We start from the raw sequence: 26,400 nt of genomic DNA, 5'->3' as shown, positions 1-26,400 counted from the left end.
GTTTTTGTACAGTGGGATGGTTTTTGCATCACTCATCTCCTGTGGAATGAAACCCATCTTCCAGCAGAGAAGGAGGTTACAAAGGTGTGGCAATAGATGGGGCTTTCCGTGCTTGAGCAGTTCAGCTGGGATTCCATCCTTGCCAGGTGTCTTTCTGTTTGCTAAGCAGTCTAGGGCCTTTTCGAGCTCAAGTAATGAGGGTTTTTCATCTAATTCATCCAGGACAGGAAGCTGCGGGACAGCATCAAGTGTGGACTGGGAGATGGCCATCTCAAAGGACCACAGCTCACAATAGTATTCAGTCCAGCAGGACATCTGTTTACCTCTGCTGGTGAGTATTTCACCATCTGCCAACTTCAGGGTGATGGTAGGATCAAGCACCCCCTTGATCTCATCATACATAGCTCAAAGATTTCCATTGTCACAGGCAGTTTGGGCTTCTTGACTTACGTTGATCCAGTGTTTACTTGTGCAGTATCTTCCTATCTTTTACAGTTGTCTCAGCTACTTTCAAGTTGTGCAGCATTTTAATTGTTGGGTTTAATTGTTGTGCATCTTGTAGGCTCTGTTTTTTTTTGCAACAATGGCAAATATAATCTCAGCTGAACAGGTCGCAAATGAGTCCTTGTTGCAGGTTCTGCCTTTATCAAATGATGCTTCTGCTGCTTCATAGATGAGTGTGCTCAGTGACTTCACCAATACTAGCATCAAGGCTTCCTGGTAAACCTTTGTGGATATCAATTGGTTTAGCGACAATGCAAAGATGCTGGCATTTGTCGTTAAAACTTCTGAAAAAGACGCTGATGCGTGGCAAGCTGTCATGTTTGGAGCTGTGAAACTTTCGGGGGTGCACCTTCACTCTGCTGCTGATAACGAGTGGTCGGTGTCGAAATCTGCACTGTGATAAGTGAGGGTGTGAACACTGGGAAGAACGCACCTTCTCATGGTGACCAAGTCAGGCTGGTGCCAGTGTCCAGACCGTGGGTGGCGCCATGATACCTTTTGGCGATGCCTGGCCTGAAAGGTGACGCAGAGTTCATTCAGGGACAAAGCTCAAGAAGGCACTGTCCATTATCTTTGATCTTGCCCACCCCATGACGACTCACGGGACTCTACTCCAGATTTTGTCTGGTTTACTCGCTTACCTATTAACAATTGATGATGTTGTTGTTAATATTGAAAGGCACCAACCGGCAGGGCCCACAACACCACAGATGTGATCTTGTCCTCCAAGTGTGCCATTCCCTGGCCCTTCTCACGGCAACCAGCGCTCGCACCTCCGGTGCCCGCTGGAAAAATCCAGCCTAACCACTTATCCCCCTCGGCAGAGTTCCCATCTTGACAAATTAAATAAGGTTAAATTAAGCCCCCTCTCCAGTCCACCACCTCAGCAATTTAACCCCTTAAGTATAACCCAGACCTCAATACTTAGCCAGGTAAATTCCTGTCACAGCACTAAACCCACCCCCACTACCAAAAGTCTCTCACCGCAGCACTAATTCACCCTAGGTCGGAAAACATGCAGTCTATGATAAATCAATGAGGCCTCCCCCATCCACAGGAGGCATCAAGCTCACCCAAGCTACACCGGCAGCACAAGGAAAGCAGTTCCCTGGGTTGCTGGGGCTCTGGAGGGAAGGCCCCCCCAAGCCTCCACTCAAAACAGCGGCTCCTAGGGCCAGTCCAAACTCCCCACAACCTGTACCTTCCCGGTTAGCCCTGCACTTGGACCTTACACTGCGCCAGGCCTTGTCTCCCCGCCCCGCCCCACAAATCACTCCAGTAAAAAATGGCTGCTGCCAACCCCACCTGATTTGATGGCCTGGAAGGGTAGGGGTACAACGATCTCCCAAGCTCCCATGGGTGATCACAGTTCATTTATTCAGGATACCAAAGGACTCAATATGCTGCTGTTCTTCCAGTTCTGACAGCAGGTTACCGACCTGAAATGGTTAACACTGTTTTTCTCTCTCTCTGCAGATGCTTTCTGACCTGCTGAATATTTGCATCATTTTCTGATTATGGTTCGGATTTCCAGCATCCATAGCTCATTTGCCTTTGTATAGTAAATGTTGCTCTTTTTAAAAACCTTAAAACTGGACGATTCTGGTGCCAAATATTACTACTTTCAGAAATGCACCGTGAGGCTAATGAGAATACCACAATCAGAAGAAATGTGAATGGATTGACAAATCTGTCTCTGGCGCGAGCTGCTTTCGAGCCGCCAACTATATCAGTATATCAGATGTAGGGATAATTTTACGAGTACAGAGACTGGTGGGTGGGAAAATTATAATTTTTAGATTACATGATGGCAGCACAAATCATGTCCAAGGCGCGATCTCCATGAAATGTAAGTTGCAGGCTACATGCCAGTGGGTTGGATAGTAGAGTTATGGAGGATAGATAGATGAAAAATTCTGGAGTTTTGCTGAACTGTCTGTGGCGATTGAAAAGTACTTAGAGCTTCCCTGAAGGAGATTAATCGACTGAGGTGGATTCCACATTACAGGATGTCACACATGAAAGGAGCCATCTTAGTGGGTCAAGCAGCCTTTTCTCAATCTATACTTAAGTGTCATGCTTATGTTAAAATTGTATAGAGCCTTGGTAATGCCACACTTAAGAGGAATGTTCACAGTTCTGGTATCTATATTATAACAAAGACATAGGGTTGTACTTTCCATCAGGAATCGGGACCGCAACAAAGAGAATGGTGCCAGAGGCCTGCGTACCAGTCTGTTGCCTCCATCCTCAACTCTGCCGACTTGCCCAAAGGTGAGGGGGGAGATGGGGAGAGCGGGGCTTGGGCTGTAAAGTTCAGTCACCCACCTTGTTAATTGAGCGTGTTGAGGTCATTAGGGAGCTCGCCTAAGAGCTCAGCTTCTGACTTCGAAATCTCCATGGGGCGGGCAGCCATTGAGAGCTCTGTGAAGCTGACCAAGTCCAGCCTGCTGGGATCAGGGACAGCAGCACTGAAACAGTTCTATTTGATGCAAAAAAAAAAGTGTACATTTGGACAAAAAAAATTACTGAGCAGCAATGAAATTTTAATAACCAACCTTCCCCAACTTTAATCCGGGTCCCAGCTCTCCATCCACCCTGGCCGCTTTGAAGATGAGAATTCTCTCAATTTTTTAATGCCACACAGAGACAGCAGCCGCAGCAGTGGCAGCTAATTTGGGCCTGAATGTGGCCCACTTCCCTGGCCAATAATTGGGCAGGTGACCTATTTCTAGGGTCATTAAGAAAATCACACTTCACGGCAGGCTGGTGACAGAGGCGAGTTTGACCCCCAACCCCCATGGGAAAATCCAGCCAATAGGATCAATGTGGAGATACAAACAAAAATTATACCAAAAACGGTAGGTTATAACTATCAGGAAAGATGAACAGGCTGAAGCCTCTTTAGGAAAGAGGGGCTGAGGAATGACCTATCAGAGGCCTTTTAAAATATGAAGGGTTTGATAGGTAGATGTAGAGTAGATGTTTCCACTTGTGAAGGTCCAAAACTAGGGTCCATAAATGCAGGTTAGTCACTAATAATTCCAATAAGGAATGCAGGAATAACTGCTTTAACCAAAGAGTGGCAAGAACATGAAACTACATGGAGTAGTTGAGGTGGGTATCACAGATGTATTTAAAGGGAAGCTAGATAAGTGTACGAGGAAAAAAGAAATAGGATATTCAGATAGGGCTGAATTTTCACCTTAGCGTGCGGGTGCGTGCCTGACACGCACGAGCGTGAAAAAGCGCGCGGTGACATCGGGCAAGCGTCCCGCATGCACCCACCTACAAGTAAGAGGGCTGTTAAGCCCATTAATAAATTAATTAAATTGAATTTTTCCCTGCCAGTCCAACCTTATGGTTGGCGGGCGGGTGAATAGGCCAAGCGGCCTTTCGGTTTTTGAGGAAACTTCACCCACGGGCAGGAAGAGCTTTCCAATGTTAATTAAAAAGAAAATAAACATTTTCAGGACTCACTTTCAACATGTCCCTGCTCACGTGAGGGGACATGTTTTCCTTTTTTTTTAATTAAAACTTTATTTTTAATGTGGAAAACCTTCAGCTCCCTGAGGCAGCTCTGTGCCTTCGGGGAGCTCACTGTGAGTGCACCAACGCGCAGGCGCGGTCCTCCGCGATCGCCCTCCTCCCCGCCACCCTGGCAGCGCTGAGCTTTTCAGCGCGTGATTTACACTGGCTGGCTGTTAATTGGCCGGCCAGCATGAAATCGCGGTCGGAGCCCAATTGCAGGTGATGGGCCATTGCGTGGCCACACCCAAGCCTGCCCGACGAGGGGGAAATCCTCTCCATAGGGTTTGATGAAGTAAGGTGAGGGGAGGTGTTATTTGTACATTAATTGTGTTTAATTACATGACAGTGGAGGGCATTAGTTGCAGTTTCACTTGTACATAATTAAAGAGACGCTTAGGTCTGGGTTTTTGCAGAAAATTTCCCAGCTCCACAAACCCAGGAGAAAGTGGCCCGAGAGGTCGGATTTTCATTCCAGGGTGGTGGGGTTCCCTGGGAGTTGGGCTGTATGACCCGGAATGAGTGCGGAGGATGCTGGGTGCGGAGCCAGGTTGGGAGGTGGGGGGAGGCCAGTGTATCGAAGTTTAAAAAAACAGCTCTCCAGCCATCCCCCCTCACACCACCTCAATCCCACACTCCCCATGCCCTATCCATGTCAACCCATGCCACCTCATGTATTCACTCACTCCCCATGGCCCCTCATAGCCTCTATGCCAACCCATGCCCCTCTGCTCACCCTCCATAGCTCTTCATACCCATGCCAACATATGCCTCCTACCCACTCCCATGGCCCTTTGTCGCCCAATGCCAACATAGTGCCAATCCATTCCCCCTTTGCCCTTATACCTACCATGCCAACTGACCCAGTATCCATCATGGTTAGACCTCAGGAACTATGCTGAGATTAACTAAAATACACTTCCAAGTGGCTATTGTAGACTTCATTTTAAAATAACACTTATTCATAAAAACCCATTTACTACATTTATCTTCCTTTAACTACATTATCCCTTATAACAACAAACATTTCATTCATTTGCATAATCCTTCATAAAAATTGGAATTCATAGTCCCATTTCAAAGAGTCCATAACAGTTCAAAGTCATCAAAATGTGAAATGGCAGGCACCCTGCTGTGATAATGGATATTGTGAAATCAGTCATGCAGCACTAATCCAGTAAAGATAACCCAAGGTTTATGTCAGTAGACAGAGTAAAGTAGCAAGTAATCATTTTTGTACACTCCAGACAACTTTCTCAAAGTGTTAAAGGGCAGGAGTTTTAAATGCCTTGACAGCTCCCTTTGACACTTCAGCTTGACACTTTGACAGTTGTTTTTGCCAGTTCCAATGAATTTAAGCACATTCATGCCTACTTTTTGATATCCCAAAGGGCACCTTGGCTCTCCCAAAGGGATCCCAGGAGCATATCCTCAGGGATACCTTAACTCTCCAAAAGGCTACCCTGGCTATACAAAAGAATCCACTAAGTTCAGACCTGCTCCAACCAGGTCTAATCTGCGTAAAGCAGCTGCCTCCGCGAAACTTGCATACACGAATCCCAACCCGGGCCCATTGCTGTCCCCACAAAAATGGTAGGTGCTGTGTATGGGGCAAGACTTCTGGATTTGGGCCACTTCTGCAATTTTCGCAATGACAGAGAGCCTCTCCATCACTGCAAGAATCCAGGTCTTACTGAAAATGTGGTGTGATTGAGCTAGGAGATGTATGCTTGTAATGTTTAACTTAGCAAATAAATGTAAGACTGAGTAAAGATTGGCTCCAGTGTTAATCTTCCCCAATTGGCTGTGTCAATTTACTAATCCAAACTAATCCTCTGCCCTATTCTCTCCCCATAGCCCCATGTTTGCCTCTGCTTCAAATGTTTACCTAATATGCTATAGAATAGGCCCAACTCAACAACTTATTTCAACATCAGTGGTAAACAAAATGCAAATCAAGAAGTATCATTAGAGAATACAACACCATAGTCAAACAATCTACAAATACATTGATCACTGTGTCAATGTGTTGATTTGTTTCTAGTGTATTCACATGTCATTAATTTGAAAATCAATCAGTTTGCAGATCTCTATGTTAAATTCTAGACATATATGAATTTATACCTGTTATTTAGGGACAAATTATTACTTCAACTGACATCATAATTTGTGGTTTGGCTTCTTTTCAAATTATGCCTATTCTTTTTCCACAATGCACAGCGTGACATTGTTTAAAAAATAATTCTCAAGCTTTAGGGAAAAAAAGCTATTTTGCACATATAATTGCAATATAAGTATGGTGGTCAGACATGTGAGATTACTGAAATAGTGCTGCCCTTCAAGCTACCACTTAAAGACCCTGAGGTTTGTTACTTACTTCAGAATGGAAGAATGTTATTCTGTGATGATCTGCCAGCTAACAAAATCACATTCTTATAAAACACTCCTTTCAAAGCTTTGAATCCCTCAATTTCATTAGGTCATTAGTTTTGTTGAAAAACAGGCAATCTCTTTTCTTTGGCCAAAAAAGGAGTTGCAGGTGTGTCCCAACTTCAGAATTAGAACCAGCTTAAAAAATTTGATGCAATGTTTATTGGCCAATTCAACTTATTTTCTTTTTCTATGATTTTTTCACTTGCACGAATGATCATTCCTAAACAATTATTACTCCTTAACAAGAACAAATGCTTTGGTGCACTCTTATATGAAAATAACACATTGAACCAGAAACACTTTTGTTTCATAGTGTAAACTCTACACTCTACTAACAGTGACATTCAAATGACCAATACCACTGAATGACATCATTCAGTAACACTGCTGCAGCATCTCAGTACTGCCGAGCATGCATGCATGCAATCAAAGCAAAGCATGAAGAATAAATTGTTTTTCAATAACCAATTTTAAGCAGATTGAATTACTGTTCAATTGGTTTGTTTCAACCAATGCAACTACACATGAATGTAAAAATTCAGCTGTAGAAGCCAATGCACTGAGCTGTAACATCAATCCATTCAGTATATTATGAGAAAATATCACATCGACTGTATTAATTTCAGATGACAGGAGACCAAATGCTCAAAACTCTTCTCTCCCTTACTGCCACCCTCTCTCCTTTCTATCCTGTAACAAACAGTTTGCCAAGTATATGTTGGACATATTGGGATGTATTTTCACCAACAAATGGAGACAACAAAAATACATTCATGTTCACTGACCCTTTAGAAAACAGCATTCCCTTCTCACAGTGGTCATGTAGTGAAGTCATCAAGTGACCTCTATTTGAGCCCAACATATTACATATTAGATTATTTTCTGATACACAACACAAGCAACAGCAAATTTTAAATAGTAATATTACTAAATGGATATCCTTAATATTAATGTCAAAGGTCAAGGTGTATTCTCAAGTAATCACTTTTACCTATATGAATGAACACTTTTACCCCTATTATTTTTTTCTATTGTTCAAAGCAGTTTTTGGCAAAGGTTAAATATTTTTATTGAAACAAGGCTGGAAGACTTAAAGCAAAGAAACAATTTTTAAGTTTGAAATTAGCATTGGCCTATTATACTGAGTACATTTGGCAGAAATCTCTGACAGTGAGATTGCAGATGGCTCAACAGAGCAGTGAATGCATCGTAATGCAAGTAGCATACGGTTACTGTACTCTGCCCTCACGCAGAGAAAGCCTCTTGCTTTTTGCTAACCATTTCTAACAAACAGTAAGTCTGTGTTCATTTTATGTTATATTGATGGACCAGTGATGTCTACTGCTGATGCTGCTGTCTTGTGGTTCTGCATCCTTCAAATTTATCTTCGTTTCACTGTAATCAGAGGGGAAACAGCAAAGCTGTTGAACTACAGGAACCCACTGTTTACTCAAGAGCCAATGCCACTGTGTGGAGTCAGGACCATCATGCAACACTAACGTTAATTACCCGTTTCTCACATTACAAACAGAACAAAAGGACAAGGGAGGACAAACCACAAGACAAAAACCTAGGGTTCATAAATATACCTGTATTGTATTTAACAACACAAAGTTAGAAATCACTTCCAAATTACAGCAAAACAAGTCTTTCTTATTATTGGATGTTATTTTTGCCAACCTGGGTGTCATTCTTGAAAACATTAAGGTCCACAGAATTAACTAAAGCACACTGCATCGCAGTGAAGTAGCGATGTGTTTATTCCACTTGTAAAAAATTGCCAGTGACGTGTAAAATTTGCCCCAATATTCATGCTTCTGTCAGCTCCATGCCACATCATATTGGATATTATACCATCCTGTTCAGGACAGGGATAATAACCAGTAGTTTCACGCACAGAGTAGATCTGAAAGCATGCGAGCTTGTGATGAGAAACAATGAAAACATACACAGCAGTCAGATATCTGATGCAGGCTCCATTTCCAACTGTGCAAAGAAAAAAAAATGGCAGCAAGATCTAAAGATAGGCTCATATGTCCCTGCAGACCTTCTGTTATAACCTTTGGATAAGTTTAATGAGTGTGTGCAGGAGCCTGAACATGGGAGGGAGAGGGAGATAATAAGTGACCCTGCAAAATGAGGCAAATCTGATGCTAGGACTGGACTTACCCTCAGCATTAGCACGTAGTAGGAAGCACAGGAACACCACCAGAGGCCTGATTTTATGCATCATCCGACAGCTTGGCACCAGCAGCCTTTGGCAGCCTCGTTCTCACTGTCTTACAAGCTGCTGCAAGTAAGTGCAGTCTGAAACTATAGATGCTGTGTGTTCAGAACCTGCGGAAACACAGACAGAAAAAAACAGAATTAGAAACTCTGCAAAATCCTGTCACATTTCGAGAACATTTACTATTTAGGCCTGGTTGTTAAATCAGTGCAGGTACAACAACCAACATTGCTCAAACACAAACAGAACAGATCAAAAAGGGCATTATACCAAGTAAATCACCATTCCACTGGGGCAGCCTTTGTAATTTACAGGCAGACATCATGTAAAAAGTGAAGCCAAAACAAAATAAAAATAAAATTCTGATCAGTTCTTTGAATTCCTCTTCCTTAGCCAGTCTCCATGTTCACCTATCCGTGGAATCCTCCAAACCAAACAGATCGAGTATGCAGGTACCCAATGCACAAGGAATGGGCATGGGAAGTCTTCCCCCACCTCCACTAACATCATACTAGAACAGTAAATGACAAGTGAAGTCCAATCCTGTCACTCTCAATCTGCATCCTAAACAGTAATCCTTAACAGCCAGATGCTTCTTAACATTCCCAGTTCTGTTCCAGCGTAGGTAACAGAGAAAAACGCATATAAAAGGGAGGAGACTTTTGAGTGAAGTGTGCAATAGGCACTGATGGGGGTCCTGAATTGGTGCCAGCATCCCCCACGTAGTAAGCAGAGAGTTGCTTCTGTTATTGATGTACCAAAATCATGTCTCAAAATTAATGTTGAATGCATTTTACGATGACATGTCATCTCCAATACACAAATACATTTTTCACATTCAATTTCCAAGATGTTGTTCCAAAGATTCAGCAGCATGACGGCGTTTTGCTTAAATAACGGAACAAAACGCGAGGCAGAAATCACAGTTGACATTGCACTAACAACAGAGACACTATATCACAGCAAATGTGCCAGCCTGCTGTCACTGACCCATCACCTCTCTGAAGTAGATCAGTAATAAAATGTTTTCAAGTGAATCATTATATAATTATCTCTGATCAGATCACTTTCACACTGACAACAACTTTTCTTTTAACTGTGTAAATGCAGAGGAACATTTTAGATAAGTTTCAGAGTTGGAAAGACACTCTTCCCCCACTTGCAAGCAGCTATTTTTCTTTAAAGCAAACTGCAATTATTATATTGCAGTAAGGGTGAGGGGCAGCACAGAAACTAACTGCTAAATTATTATGACCACAAATTATGACCTCCATCAACTTAGGATAGATATTATTTTGTTTTAATGCAATGGAATGGTTAGATACACAGATAATATAGATCAAGGGAAAAAGAGGTCGATTGAGACAGAGGGGGATCAGAAACTACAGAGCCAGGAAAGATGAGAGAGAGAGGGAGACTTGGTGGGAAAGATTAAACTATTTCAAACTGGTGGCTTCTCTTTATGCTTCTCTGCACATTTACCAAGACTGCTGCAGTTCAGTCTCAAATAACACACATCTTCATCATGTTCTTTTTCAAACAATATCCTAGTTCTATTGAAGTACTTACCAATGCAGTTTAAGTTTTCTGAATTCATATCAAGCTAACTTGTTACCCCGGGCAGTTATGATAAGGTCATCCTCACTGTGAATTATTAATTTACAGGCTTCCATATTTTCATAAGTTTTGGAGGATTTCCTTAAAAAACATCATGGCCCCAACTTCAACTGGTTTTGGTGGGTGAGATTTGATGTCAGTTTAAAACTCACCCACTTTGGGGAAAAGGAGGTCCAGGACATTGTAACTCCCATTAGGTAACCCATTAGAGTTTCTAAGCTTCCCAGAGTGGCCAGGAGTTCCATGGATTCAGCCGTTCCTATCTAGAGCGCTGTCTTTTGCAGCTTGGAAGATCAGCAAACAATACAGAACAAGATTCTATCACTGATTTAATCTGATGAACATGCAAGATCATGAAATTTCCCTGTAATCTTTTGTTTTGTAGTTGGAGGAACAGAAAGAGGAGAGGGCACAGTGAGCGGAAAGAGGAGAGGGCACAGCCAGCGTAAAAAGGCACAGCCAGCGTAAAGAGGAGAGGGCACAGTGAGTGGAAAAAGGAGCGGGCACAATGAGCAGAAAGAGGACACAACAAGCAGAAAGAGGAGAGGGCGCACTGAGTGGAAAGGGGGAGGGCACGGCGAGTGGAAAGAGGAGAGGGCACAGCCAGCATAAAGAGGGCACAGCGAGCAGAAAGAGAGGGCATAGTGAGCAGAAAGAGAGGGATTAGTGAGCAGAAAGATAAGGCACAACGAGTGGACAGAAAAGAGGGCACAATGAGCAGAAAGAGGAGAGGGCTCAGCGAGCGGAAAGAGGAGTGGGCACAGTCAGCGTAAAAAGGGCACAGCCAGTGTAAAGAGAGAACACAGTGAGTGGAAAGAGGAGCGGGCACAATGAGCAGAAAAAGGGCCCAACAAGCGGAAAGAGGAGAGGGCACAGCGAGCGGAAAGAGGAGAGAGCACAGCGAGCGGAGAGGGCACTGTCAGTGTAAAGAGAGCACAATGAGCAGAAAGAGGAGAGGGCACAGTGAGCGGAAAGAGGAGAGGGCACAGCGAGCGGAAAGAGAGGGCACAGCGAGCGGAGAGGGCACAGCGAGCGGAGAGGGCACTGCCAGTGTAAAGAGGGCACAACGAGCAGAAAGAGGAGAGGGCACAGCAAGCAGAAAGAGGAGGGGGCACAATGAGCAGAAAAGGCACAGCAAGTAGACAGAGAAGAGGGCACAGCGAGCAGAGGAGAGGGCATGGCCAGCGTTAAGAGAGGGCACAGCCACTGTAAAAAGGAGAGGGCACAGCCACTGTAAAGAGGGCACAAGCGGAAAGAGGAGAGGGCACAACAAGCGGAAAGAGGAGAGGGTGCAGCAAACTGTAAGAGGAGAGGGCACAGGGAGCGGAAAGCGAAGAGGTCATAAATAAGCGGAAAGAGGAAAAGTACGGGGGAAGGAATGGGAGCATAAACGAGAAGTAGAAAAACAAGAATATAGGAGTAGGGAAACAGGAAGTGGGAACTTGATCAGCAAAGAAAAAGGAAGAAAAAGATTTGTGAGACTGGCTTCAATTAAGGCATAACTTTGCTTTTGCTTGTTCATTGTTTTTTTCCATCTTGTTATTGCTGTTGTTCAACCCATGACATTAAGATTATTTACTCATGTTGTTATGGTTAAATTCATAAAGCTTATAATAGTTTACCAAGACATTTATATTAAAAATTGCTCGTATTGGTTGCCAATATGGGCTTAGCTCTTCCTGGAGAATTACTGGAATTGAAGATATTTAATACTTGGCATGTAAGCTCCTATTGTAGTGTCACCACTGACTGTGGATTAGGGGCATTGGCTCTTGAAGAGAATTTTTAACTTGGTTGTGGAGCTTTGTTCAGGAAACATTTAACAATTTGGATTAGGCTCTACAGATGATTACTTGCAAGGTTGGTGGCCTGTTTCCCATAGTTGACCCCAGTTTATTCCAACACTTCAGCTGTGTAGCGCACAGGTTAAAACAACACGAGGCAGCAAGTGTTCAAAAGTGCTACTGGGAATACCATGTGGTGATGTAGTGTTGCTTTCACTGCCGACTGTGAAGTATCATATTTTATTTCATTGACAAAGTGTCAGACCCTCATGGTTTACAATAAGTTAATGCATGATTAGAAGAAGATTCAAATACTTACAGAAACAGCCAGGATATACTTGAAAACATTGCACCAGTCAAAACAGAGAGCAATGCGTAATTTATTTGGTTTTCAATACATTGCAAGGCCTCAGGAAACTTTATATTTATAGGTTATGTTGCAATGGAGGAGAGGATGGTTTCCGCTGCTCTCTGTATGTTGACAACATCATAAACATATCTGGAAGATTTCTTGCATTCACTTTTTCTTATTAAATCATTAAAAATGTCCTAAAAGAACATGTTCATCTGTTCATAATCAGTGAACAGCAGGATCACTGCTAATGTATATTGTCAATCTATAATATAATCAGAGGAAATCTGTCCCCCAAATCTATGAATCTAATATGACCTAAAGGTTGATCCAAAATTAGCCGCGCAACACAGACTACCTGTATTTAATTCTCCATGGAGCTGAAACTTGAAATATAGCAATTTATATCTCCATCTTGTCAGTTGTATACTTTGTATTATCACTCACACAGTATCTAAGTTCAATTTCATGGTTTCAACTTATCCCATTTAATGCATCACTTAGAAGTGCACTTACAATGGGGACCTTTGGCCCCTGATGAAATATTTCCCTTCTTGTGAGGGAAAACATTTCCTTATTTTGCTTCACAAGAAATAATTTAGTTCCTGCACCCCTCCCCATCCCCACGCCCTTATCCCCCCCTGCTGCTTTTTTGGTTCCTCCAACTTTCAAGCGTCCAAGTGAGCATCTGTTTGCAGATTTTTATCAGCTTTACTTTCAAGTCAACAATATGGGCTGCACAAAGAGCTTTGCAGATTGACTCACCCTCTAATTTTCCTTCACTGCTTTTGGAAGCGGACAGCCTATCACACCCACTTAATTCCTCCTTATGACAACTCTGAAGAAAACTACAGAGAAGAAGCCACAATGTAGCACTCTTTAATACCACTCCTAACTACCAACAACACTGAAATACAGCTCTCAATATGTTAATCATAGCTGTGTGGCAGGGATTGTCTAAGGCGAAATCATATTCACCGCTGTACAGAAGGTACTGATAGAGACACAACAGATAGCCCTCGAGTGGGCTGAATCAAGCTACAAAGTGAGTTCTGACGAATGACGCATAAAACAACTGCCAAACCACTTGGTAATGTATTTTTCTCATGCCACTTTAGAGAAGCAAATTGAAAATTAAGAAAATTATTTTGAATGGAACAATATTGATATCAAATAATTGGAGATGTCACTGGGAAATATTTTTCAGCAGAGTGCTACAATTGGAAAAAAAAAATCAAGTTTAGGGCAGTTGGTGCTGAGGAGTGGAACCAAGGTCATGCATAGTACAACTCCATGCAGAGTAATGCTCCTTCTACTTCTTCCTGACCCTCTCCTACATCTTTGGCAATCTCTTCTTTGCCTCCACCTATCACTGGCCCTCTATCCAGCTCTACCTGTCCCAACCCCCTCAACCAGCTTATATTTCATCACATTTCTATATTTCCTTAGTTCTGATGAAGAGTCACACAGATTCGAAACATTAACTGTATTCCTCTCCGCAGATGCTGTCAGACCTGCTGAGTTTTTCCAGCTATTTTTTTTTTGCCCCTCTTACATCAGTTTGACACCTTGTTCCATTTTCCAGGTTCTCTGAGTGAGATCACTGCTACCTACCAAATTAGAGAATGTCTAATGGAATAGGCCCAAGTTCATTAGGAACTGGATTGAGACTGGCCATACCGACTTCACACTGAAACTTTATAGGCCACAAACAGTAGGGGACTTTCATCAGCGAGCTCAGGGCCAGGAGCAGACATGGAAATGAATGGCCCACTCCACAACCCTGTTTCCCTTCACCGTTTTAATTTATTAATTATGATACCTTTCTAAAGAAATAAGAGAACTATTTCATGGAGGTGGCATTATTATATGTGGCATAAAAGCTAGTGCTTGAAAGACTTGTGGGAGAATCACGAAATACAAATACAAAAATAAACTACAAGTGTCAAACATCAAATTCAGTAAACCTTTCTTGCAAGGCAAATTCGTCTCAGAAGAACTATAAGGCTGACTTAGCTGGTGATGATTTGCAGTGACTTTCAGCCCATTTCCCCATCCTTCACATAACTGAACTTAAAAAGCTCCAGAAAATCTAACACGGACATAGTATTTATTGAGAAACAATTGAAGAGTAGGGGACAGTCACAGCCAAATATAATTTCTTAAAAGCTCTCCTTAAGCAAAACAGCAAGTTACCACTGTACGAAACAGAGTTTGCATTATTCCTACGAAGGTTATATTTGTTTTAGTCAGGACGATTCACAGCTGCTTAAAAACCGTTTTATCTTATTAAGCAGTACAATGTGTCTGTAAGGTTTTGATGCTGTCTGTTTGTCAGATATTATGTTGTTGAAAACCCCTCAATTTGACTGAGACATAAAAAGAACAAACACAATCTAACAGCTAAAAGACACGTTAGTGCAGTACAGATTTCTCTAAGTCTTGTTCTCTTACTTCCCTCTGTTCAATCTCATAAATACAAACCAAGCCAAAGAAATAGAACCTTCACATCAATATTGGATAGGCCACTTCATATAATAAAGTGTGGTGATCCCAGAGTGTGACATTTACCAGGTCTGTCCAAAACTAGGCTGAAAAGATGGAAGTCAAGCTGAAGAATAATAAACATTTATTTACTTCGACTGAGTGAATGATGGTACAATACATGGAAAATCAATACATTCCTTTTTTACATTGTGAAATAAATCACTGAGAATTCCAGAAATGTTCAGCTTTTTGATAACTTACAATGTTGCTCTCACACCACCTAAAATGACATATTTTCTTCCCAGTTTTCTCTCCCAGTTTTCCTCTCGCCCCCACCTTCTCTTCAAAAGGCAGTGATGCATCAATTCAAGGAACAGTTTGATCCTCCATAATTTACCTCAGTGACAATCATGTCCGAACCTTGACGGAAATTGCTGGCAGGCTAGTCACAAGATTGAACAGGCTGGCTCCAGATGAGGAAGGCCAACTTACCCATCCATCCAGGAAAAATCAATGGCCCTCTCTTCACAGCATCCAATTATTTATTGGATGGTTCCAATTTCTTTTGCCTTTAATGTGGCACCTAGAAGTGTATTCTACTTGTTCAGCATGTAAATAATTTGCTGAAACCAGCCTAAAAGTGCCACCAGTTTATCCTACCTCAACTTGAAGCACTAATCCAAATTTAACTTTTCGATACAATTTGCTGCTTTAAATGTCTCTGTGAGGTCACCTCTTAGCCAATTCATTCCAATGCAGAAAAGCACAAATGCTTTTGAGTTTTTTTTCTCATAACACAGTCCTCTCAACTTAGGGATCAGTCTCAACATTCTTCACTCCAGCTTCTTCCAAAGCTTGATTGTCTCCCATGTGTCTTGGTGACGAAAACTGGCTACAGGAGTCATGGTCCAATTCCACCGTAGCACTGCAAAATTTTTCACTTGATTTGCAACAATTTATTCCCTACTGTTTTGACTATGTAACTCAGCATTCTTTTTGCTTTGTTGAATGTTGCTTTGCACTGACTGTACATGGAGGCAAAGTTCTCTCATTTTTTTTGCTGTGTGTGGCATGTTTTCATTTATTTGCGTGGGCCATTCGTTTACTTTTTTGGGTGGCCACGCAGCTTACAGGGAATATTGCATGGAAGTAGCAAGTCTAACATCCTAAATCTCACTGAACTTCATCCTTAGCTTTTCCAATGCCTTTCATGGAGTATATATGTTGTCCACTATTTATTCCGATGTAATACTTAGACCAGTCCTTAGAGTAGAATAATAGGCTGGGGTTTTCAATTGTCAGCGGGATTGGGAAGGGATGCGGGCATAAGTCAAAAATCACATGCCCAGAGGGTGGCACTGGATCGTATTAGCTCTGAAATGTGCTGTGATTTTCAAAGGGAGGGTGGGGGCTGGGGGAACAGGGAACCCACTCACCTCCAACTAGCTGTCCATAAAGCTCCTTAAAGAGCTTGTTGATGGGCCAGCGAGGGTGAGAAAGCAACTTTCAAAGCTGCAGTCACCAAAACCACAAAGTCTAATATACATTCATGCACAGCTGTTGGGTTCAAAGCGGGCAGAAGTTAAAGTTTTTATTACATTGAAAAAATTCAGGAACTGGGGAATCCTGTATTTGGCTGTTTGGCCATTTTTGTGCTTGGTGGAACTGCTAGCAAGTTTTGCTGGTTCTCTTCTGCAAGGCAGCAGAAGCAGGCCCCGTCATGGCTCCTGCCTCCTGGTAATGTTTGGCGTCACTAATTGCACGCTGAGCTCACCCCCTCAGTCCAGTTAGAGTATTTGCATTTTCAAGCTGCGTGAGCAATGCAGTTGCAGTGTGGTTTCGGGATCTGGAGTTTATCCGGGCAGCATCAGATTCCCAACATCAATTTGAAAATTCAGCCCACAGAATCTCTCGGCACAGCAGGAAACCATTTGGCCGGTCGTGACCATGCCAGCTCTTTGATAGAGCTGTCCAATTTAATCCCACACCTCAGCTTACTGAAGATGAACTGGCACTGACTGCTCACTTCTATATTTTATCTAATTCACTTTACACTGCCTGCACATTTGATGAGCTTGCACTGAGCTTCCAAATCCAACGCTAATGTAAATTAGAAACAGTAGGAGCACCACCACCAATCCCTGGGGTACGCCACTCAACAATTTACAGCAAATCAACATCATTCCAGTAACAAGTACCTGCTGCTTTATATCCCTCAATCATTAAAAACACCTGAGCTGAACCTAAATCTGTCCACTTTCAAAATCCACATCACACACTTCTAGCTGGGCTTGCTGGATAGAAATCAAAAGTACAAACCCTGGATGGCTTTCCCTGCCTAACCAAAGGTTACTGAAGCTAATTATACAAGTTCAACCATCTCCCTGCATTAGACCAGTTAACAAAGCACAGGCAAATCTGGAATTTCCTGGTTTGTGTGTTGTAACTATTCACGGGACAAACTTACTGAGCTATTAGGAAGCCTTTCCTGACTAATATTTATACTAAGAGAAACTTTAATGTATTATCTCATAAGTAATTCATTAGACTTCCAGTTTTCATAAGGTTCTCCAAATCCTGTTGGAATAAAATTATTTTCCTTGTCATGGAAATTAAGGTAAGACTTAATTAACACATTACAAACAGCTCTGTCACTGAATATCAAGAACAGATGAGCAGACTGTTACTTAACAGAAGGGCCTTGTGAATTGCATTGCAGCAAAATTTATGGAAGAATGTATAATGCCAAGTAGACATCCAATTAGTCATCAATTTGGTTGTCCAGGATGTTTTGTAAAACTTTACATTCAGTTACCTCATTACTTGGATTTCTTACAAAGCTCCAAAATACATTTGGTGCGAACACACAATTTAACTTGGTTGCTAAATTGTTATCTGTTGAAGCCAAGTCCCCCAGATTTAATAAAAAATTAAGAGCGGACAAAATAAGGCATTCATTATGTTTCTACCAGACCTGCATTGCACAGTACAAACCTCAATGTAAACTATTACCTATTATCGACCAGCCAAAAAATATAGTCTGACTCCTGTAGTTGATCATGAACAAAAATGGATTCTTCTTTACTTTGTGGACAGGATTGTAGAGTTCCAATTGGACGTTTAAAAGATTGCAAAGTAGTTAAGGTCGAGGAAGGCTCTTAGTTCAGTCGCCCAGAAGGTTTTAAAAGCTCCAAACCCACTTCAGCATCCAGTCGCTTCTTAAAAGGTTCTAGGCCATTCGTCTCCATTGCTCTTCCAAGAATTCTGTTCTATCGATGATTCTTGCTGTAAAGAATTTTCTGACATCAGTCCTAAATTTAATTTTTGCCAATTCGAATCCATATCCCTTGCCAAACTCTTAATATTTAACATAATATTCCAGCATTTCCCATCCCTTAAGGTTATCTTTCAGACATCTCCTTTGTGGGATTAAAAAAAAGTCAAAGTTTCCCCTACCATCCCTCAAAACCTCGAAAATTTGATTAAACCCCTCCAATTTTACTTAAGTTTTTCCAGACACACCATCTCCGCTGAAGATTCTGAGTGCAATTGGAATGTAGTTCCACTGTCAAAACAGACCTCCACTTTCTTGCCGAGGGGGCCATTCTTTTTTCACATGTGGATATGGAAGAGTTTGTAGCACATTCAACTCATACCTGAAAGTGGTCCTATCCTCAACTAACATCCCCACACATGAACCTTCCAGCAGGAGTAATCGGATAGTGATCCATAACAGGAATCACTATCAAGATATTGGGCAGGTGATCTACTTCCAGGCCTCTAGCAATGTTACTTTCTAATCAGCCAGTAGGAGGTACAGTAGAGCAACTCCCAGGGATTCTTATCCCTTCATGAACACCTGTGCTCTGCAGCCATTCATTGGAAGCTGTCCCAAGGGAGTCCAAGTGTATAGATCATGAAAATGTCAGGAACATGCACAGAAAAGAATCAAAACTGCAAATGGAATGTCGGCATTTCTATCGAGAGGACTAGAATGAAAGGGGTAGGAATCATGGTTCAGTTATACAAGCCCTGGTTAGAACACACCTGGAGTACTGTGAACAATTCTAGGCAAAACACCATATGAAAGATATAGCATTGGAAAACTTTTAGCATAGATTTACCAGAATGATAGTTGGACTCTGAGGGTTAAATTACAACGAGAGATTAGAGGGCTAAGGCTGCACTGGAATTTCAAAGGTTAAAGGGTGATTTGGTCAAACTTTTCAAGATAGTAAGGGGAACAGGTAGGGTAATGAGGGAAAAACTGTTTCACTTTGGTTTGGAGTCTAGGATCAGGGGACACAGTCTAAAAATTAGAGCCAGACATTTCTGGAGTGTAATAGGAAACATTTCCTCACACAAAAGGATGATAGAAGTTGAGAATGTTCTTCTTGATGCTAGATCATTTGTTCATTTTAAACCTGAGGATGATAAACGTTGTTACCAAAAGGTATTAAAAGATACAGGGTAAAAGCAGGTATATAGAGTTAGACCGCAGATCAACCATGATCTGACTGAATGGCATAACAGGCCTGAGAGGCTAAGTGATCTACTCCTGTTCCTATGGTTGGTGAAATGTAGATGTAACATTACAAAGCGTCGGTGTTCCCTATAAACTCCATGAATTTGAGAATGAAATTCAGCCACTGTGGACCACTTGGTTATTACTATCTCTTCAATACAATGTCAGTATAAATGATTCACTAGCTAATGCATCAATTCATAATTGTTTCCCCATTGCTTATAAAAGATACAATTTGGTTTGTATCAAACTGGCTATTAAAGTTGCTCAATTCATAAAATAATTACAATAATCACTAAAAATACACAGTAAAGCACAGTATAGCGCATTTCACAATCTCAGGCTACCCCAAAGCACTTCATCATCAATGAAATGTATTTATGAAATGTAATCACTGTTCTAATGTAGAGAAACAAGACAGCCAATTTGCACTCCCACAAAGACACAAAGACGGCAGAGCAGCAGGCACCTCTTCCACAGTGCCCAAGTTGCCACATCTGAGACACACTCCCTCAGACTTTAGCTGTTTACATTTACATGTACCTGGATTCCGTTGTGCCATTTGATTAAGCTCAACTTTTGTCTTGCCAATGACAGAGGAGGGACCAGGTTTCGTGCTGTGAAACTGTCCATCCACTGCTTCCATTGGAGCCGCTATTTGCGAAGTGTCATCCAATGTTAAGTTACCTCCTTGTTCCCGCAGCTTATGCCTCAACTTATCCGACTTGCAACTTTGGACCACCTGATCCATTATCTGGTTATTCAGATCTGTCACAACGTAACTGCAAACATCTGACGCCTGCATCAAACGGGTCACAAGTTGGGCGTCTGTTCGCCCCTCTTTGTTTCATCTGACGGAAAAGCTGCCCTTGGAATGTGGCATTTGGGGGTCACCACATAATGTTCCTTCAAAGCTTGCACTGCACATTCATAATCTGCCTTTTCTCCCGTGTCAGGCAACGTCTTGAAAGTCTCCCTCACCCAAACACCCACATCGAACAACAATAAGGCCCAATGCTATGCTTCTTGCACTACCATTGCCCCATCCAGGAACAGGACATGAGGGTTAGCATACACTTGAAATCCTCCAGCTCTCCCTTCGACAGCTGGTATCACCCGTCGGATCAAACAGCTCAATTCCCCAGGCTTCAGGCATATCAACTCCAGCAAATGACATGATACAATCCGAAATATTTCCATATTCATCCTCATCACCAATGTCACATCTCAGGCTGAAAGAACAACACTTGAAGTCACAGATTTAACTGCAAGAACAACATCATTTAATCTGCCAAACTGGCTAACTCCCTAACATGTGCGATCTGACCTTCAACACCCACTTCCCCCAGATAAAAACAAAAAACTGCGGATGCTGGAAATCCAAAACAAAAATAAAAATACCTGGAAAAACTCAGCAGGTCTGGCAGCATCCGCGGAGAGGAACACAGTTAACGTTTCGAGTCCGTATGACTCTTCAACAGAACTGTTGAAGAGTCATACAGACTCAAAACGTTAACTGTGTTCCTCTCCGTGGATGCTGCCAGACCTGCTGAGTTTTTCCAGGCATTTTTATTTTTGTTTCCCACTTCCCCCAAGTCAGGTGACCCCACATATAGTACAGAGTGCACTCACAGTATCTTATCTGAGTACCATGTAGCATATAATATTCAACTTTACACAAACAATCAGCTATCATGACATGTGTATTTTCTGGGCCTCTGATGCACCTGCCTGAAGATTTGGAGCGAAGTAAGACAAATATGTTTCTGGCTCTGGCAAAACCATTTTCATTTACTATTCAACAGTTTGCTGTTATAATCAACTTACTAGTTTTGAATTTGCAGAATGTCTGAATTTGACAGGCACCACTCTAACATGTCAGTATCTGTTGCGGTTTGTTTCAAGGATTAGTCATCTGTAGTTATGTCACCTGCATATTTTCATCTATTCCACCATATTGCTTTTCTTATACATTCTCCATAATGGAACTGCTAGCAGCTAAGCAGGAGATGGGAAAAGGCTTGACAATTAACAGCTATTTCTAACAGGGCTTGACTTTAATTTCAAAGTTTTGGGTGGAACAAACAGCTCAAGTGCAAAGCAATTGCTGTGTATTCTGTTTCACTCTGCTTATTACATTCTCCCATTTTTGTGTTCCAATCAAATTTGGAGCGTTTTTACAATTCTTTCGAGGCTCTCGTTTTCTCTCACTGCTGATGGAAAAGTATGGCCAAAAATTGTTAGTAAATCAGAAAATTACTACACTTACAAGCTACAGGGAGAAAAGCACTGTTTTTAAGTTGAAAAACATCAGGAATTGATGCGCAGCGATTCTGGCATTAAAGTTCAAATCTTAATTTGAGTATGGTGGTTGATAGTGGAAGGGGGATTGACGAATGGCATATGGGAATCATGGGATACTTGACTTAAAACCAAAACTGCTAAGCCTAGTCTGTGAGGCAGAGAGTTATATGAGAAGATCTAATTAAGAGGAAACGAGATCATGGGAAGAAACAGAGTCATATGAAAAGATATGATTAAGACAAGATGAGGTCGGGGTAACAGACTGAGAGTCAGGTGGAAAGATCTAATTAAAGACGAAGCAGCGGGTCAAGTGAACTTCTGTACCAGTATAAATTGGTTGCTTAAACATTGTATTGTAGAATCCCTACGATCACTCATGACAGTGGGGCTTCTCTTTGCAGGCTCATAATAAAAATCGCTCGTTTGAACAAGACATCCAACTCTCGAGGCGTTTTTGGATACCGGGGCAAGCCCTCATCCTTTCATGTGACAACGAGTGTGGGATACGCCACATTGGACCGCGACAGTGAGAACGCTAATGAGGGGGTGAGTACCTTTTATTTTATCACCCGTGGTTAGGAAAGGTCTACCTTGCAGTCGCGGTACTGGTAATTTCTGTGGATATCAAATAACCAACACCTGGAGATTCGAGTGCCGAGTGATCAAAACGTGCGCCAGGGCAGAAGGCCGGAAGTTGAGGGGACCAGGCATACAGCCATGCTGAGAAAGCCACAACACAGAGCCACATAGAAGGTGAAGCCGTGCAGGTGATTTAAAAGATAACCCAAAGGCCGTTACCGAGCAGGGTCTACACCAAGAGAGACTGCAAAGCAGACCTCCACGAGAGGTCAAGCTGCACAGTGGATTTAAGTGGCATCCGGCAGGTCAATACTGCTCAAGGGATTTTAAAAGGTATCCTGTCGGTCCATACTGCTCAGACAGACCATACCCTGACAGAACGACCAATAGCGAAGGTGGCTTGGATTGGGGACTCTTACCAGGTTTATAGCAGCTAAGTATGAGAATTTGATCAGAAAATTGAAAAAAAGATGGGTGGAAATTTAATGGCCCACCACAAACACAAAGAGCACAGTGGGAGGGCTAGAAGGATAAGGCAATAATAATTATAATTCATTCATATTTCAGACTCTGCCAATGAGTCCACAAACATACCCAAAATCAGGAACAGGGCCAGACCAGTAAAATAATTGGTAACAAAAACAAACTCAGACAGGAGTCAGGGAATGTGTAGTAAAAATTACCTTAGAAGCACCACCGTAGTCTAGAAAGCTGCTGAAAAAGGCAAAAGGGAAACAAACTAGTCTGTGTGTGTAAGCCTGTGTTGGTCTTTTCCTTATGTGTTCGGAAGTTGTTGAATATTAAATGTTAATGTGTATGAAGTGTCTCTGAATGTTGTGGTATTTAATGGGTGTAAGTTAAAGAAGAAGACACGAAAAGAATTCATGATAAAAATTAGAATTTGAGTGATTAGAGTGACTGTGAAAGGCTACTGCATAACCTCTTGGAGTTTGTCTGTTTGTGAGAATTTACCATTTCTGTAGCTTCTAATTACAGTTGTTGAAGGACATTCGAAGAAAGAAGAATTGGGATCATTGATGCAATTGATTTATTTCTGATTTCCTTCCTTTAAAAGCACGTGCTACTCTTTTCTGTCTGTGTGTGCGTGTGTGTGTGTGTGTGTGTATGGATTTATTTTCTGTGTCCGTGATGTTTGTATATTTGAATTTGTGATTTTACGATTTGGATTAAAGGAGAAGCATACTTTATTTTGAAATGTTTGGAGTAATTGTAATTAATTCTGAGTTTGATTGGATTGGTCTTGAGTTAAAAACTTCCTACAAAGTTTAAGGATTTGAGGATTTTGGTTCCTGCCACAGTTCTCAAAAGAACAGACGGAATTTATTTTTAATTTCGGATGCTGCTAATTGGAACTTGGAAACAAATATTTTAGGACTGAAACAGCGGGTGATCTAAACTCAAAAGAAAAGAGAAACTGAGAAGTTTGGAGACGCTTGATAATTAATCTAAAATCCTGCACGCTACAGGGCTGAGGGAAATTAAGTAGATTTAACGATTCAAGTTACTGGGTAAGAGTGACTTTCAGTGAGACTCTAAAGCTAAAACAAATTGACATATCTGTGGATGAAGCTCTAGTCATTTTTAAGTTCTAAACTTCTGTACCAAAGCTACAACATATACACTGAAAGTAGGTATGCGCTTTTGGAGTAGTGCACGACTACATGATTGCCTGGAGCAGGGAGGAGGCCATACCCAGTACTGAAAGATAATTAGGAACCGTGCAAAGGCAGCAGGGCTACCAAAGGAAGTTGCAGTAGTTAAAGTTCACCAGAAGATCATTGTCCCAGTTCGTAAGCAGATTATAGTTTAGCTTGAGTAGAAGTTTTATAGGTTATAAGCGGGTTACAGTTTATTTCAGCACATGCTTAGCATAATACAGAGTATCAATCCCAGACTAAGCCAGGTCACTAGGACGCTGAAGAGGACGTAAGAGGATGCTCGGTAAGGATCTGAAACTCATCGAAACCAATAGGATCCCTGGTTTATTTGACAGGCAGAGGATTCTATGGTAATGACTTCCTTGGGCCAGGCCAAGACCAAAAGGGGGAACTGTAAGGGGGAAATGATGTATGACATATGGGAATTATGGAATACTTGACTTAAAAACAAAGCTGCTAAACCTTGTCTGTGAGGAAGAGAGTCATATGAGAAGATCTAATTATGAGGAAACAAGATCAGGGGAAGGTTCAGAGTCACACAAAAAGATATGATTAAGAGAAGGCGAGATCAGGGGGACAGAGTCAGGTGGAAAGATCTAATTAAGGGTGAAGCAGCGGGTCAAGTGAACTTCTGTAACAGTATAAATTGACTGCTTAAACATTGTACTGTAGAACCCCTACGATCACTCATGAGAGTGGGGCTTCTCCTTGCATGCTCGTAATAAAGATCACTCATTTGAACAAGACACCCGACTCTCGAGGCGTATTTGGGTACCGGGGCAAGCCCTCAGCCTTTCAGTAGTTTCTGATGCTCAAAGACACACATTATCCCATCTGAGAACTATTCTAGCCCCAATTTTGAGCGACCCTCAGCTTCTATAACACGAGAGTTCTAAATCTGGGGGCAAATACAAAAACAAATGTTAAAATGACTACCCTTTAAGATGCTAAGCACTAATTGCAAATGTGCTCTGCATGCACTGCAGACAGCTTAAATACACTTGCAAACTATGTCACATCAGGCATAGAATTTTAAATCCAAGCATCACAGAATAGGAAACCACATGCTAAAATAAATATCTGAAATAAAAGGAAAGTGCCCTTAAGGTACATATTCAAAAAGGAATAGAAAGGCTGTAATGGTAGCTGAGGTAGAAACATTATTTGTTGACCACAGGCATTAACTGCAACTTATTTTTACTGCAGACAGACAGTATCCCCTTTAGGCAGTACTTCACTACAGCTGCCAAAACTTTGTCCCCAAAATCTTGAAATAAAATTACAGAAGGAAAATGTTAGCAGAGTTTTCTTTTTAAAAGCTATTCAGTTATTAAAAAAATGAAGTCATGAGGAGATGTAACTCAGCTGAAATGGAATCTCAATTTTCTGAGGAGCATTACTGCAGCAAATGGAAAACTTCAGCTCATGAGTTTATTCCAAGTGAACTGAGAGATGTTCTTTGACTCTGTATTCTTCACTGCCACTGTTTTATGATGTACACTGCTGAAAAGCTTAAAGAAAATTAATTTTACACTGTTGGAGAAAGGGAAAAAAATGTTGGTTTTGAGAGTTGAGAAACAACAACTTGCATGTATGTGGTGCTTTTGACATGGTAAACATCCCAAGCACTTCACAGGAGCATTGCTAAAATTTGACACCAAGCCACAGAAGGAGATATTAGGAGGTAGGCTTAAGGAACACCTTAAAGGTTGGAGATAGAAACATAGAAAATAGGAGTAGGCCATTCGGCCCTTCGAGCCTGCTCCGCCATTCATTATGATCATGACTGAGCGTCCAACTCAATAGCCTGCTCCCGCTTTCTCCTCATATCCTTTGATCCCTTTCGTCCCAAGAGCTACATCTAACTCCTTCATGAGAACATGCAATGTTTTGGCCTCAACTACTTTCTGTGGTAGCAAATTCCACAGGCTCACCGCTCTCTGGGTGAAGAAATTTCTCCTCATCTCAGTCCTAAATGGTCTACCCCGTATCCTCAGACTGTGGCCCCTGGTTCTAGACTCCCCCACTATCGGGAACATCCTTCCTACATCTACCCTGTCTAGTCCTGTTAGAATTTTATAGGTTTCTATGAGATCCCCTCCCCTTATTCTTCTGAACTCCAACGAATATAATCCTAACCGACTCAATCTCTCCTCACGTCAGTCCCGCCATCCCAGGAATCAGCCTGGTAAACCTTCGCTGCACTCCCTCTATAGCAAGAACATTCTTCCTCAGATAAGGAGACCAAAACTGCACACAATATTCCAGGTGTGATCTCATAAAGGCCCTGTATAATTGCAACAAGGCATCCCTGCTCCTGTACTCGAATCCTCTCGCTATGAAGGCCAACATACCATTTGCCTTCTTTACCGCCTGCTGCA

At 41.9% G+C, this 26,400-nt stretch overlaps 1 protein-coding gene across 11 annotated transcripts in view; it reads right to left on the bottom strand.

Moving 5' to 3' along the window:
* Positions 1 to 26,400, bottom strand: part of ptprda (protein tyrosine phosphatase receptor type Da) — a 622,540-nt gene that overhangs the window by 481,266 nt on the left and 114,874 nt on the right. For all 11 annotated transcript variants that reach the window (XM_078570553.1, XM_078570552.1, XM_078570557.1 and 8 more), the window contains exon 2: positions 8,635 to 8,802. In XM_078570553.1, coding sequence (XP_078426679.1) covers positions 8,635 to 8,698 — 64 coding nt within the window. In that variant the 5' untranslated portion in view covers positions 8,699 to 8,802. The remainder of the gene's footprint in view (positions 1 to 8,634; positions 8,803 to 26,400) is intronic.

Source organism: Cetorhinus maximus, chromosome 2 (genome assembly GCF_964194155.1).
Source record: "Cetorhinus maximus chromosome 2, sCetMax3.hap1.1, whole genome shotgun sequence".
Classification (NCBI taxonomy): Eukaryota; Metazoa; Chordata; class Chondrichthyes; order Lamniformes; family Cetorhinidae; genus Cetorhinus; species Cetorhinus maximus.
The sequence above is the reverse complement of the archived record's forward strand: the minus strand, read 5'-3'. Positions and strand labels throughout refer to the sequence as shown.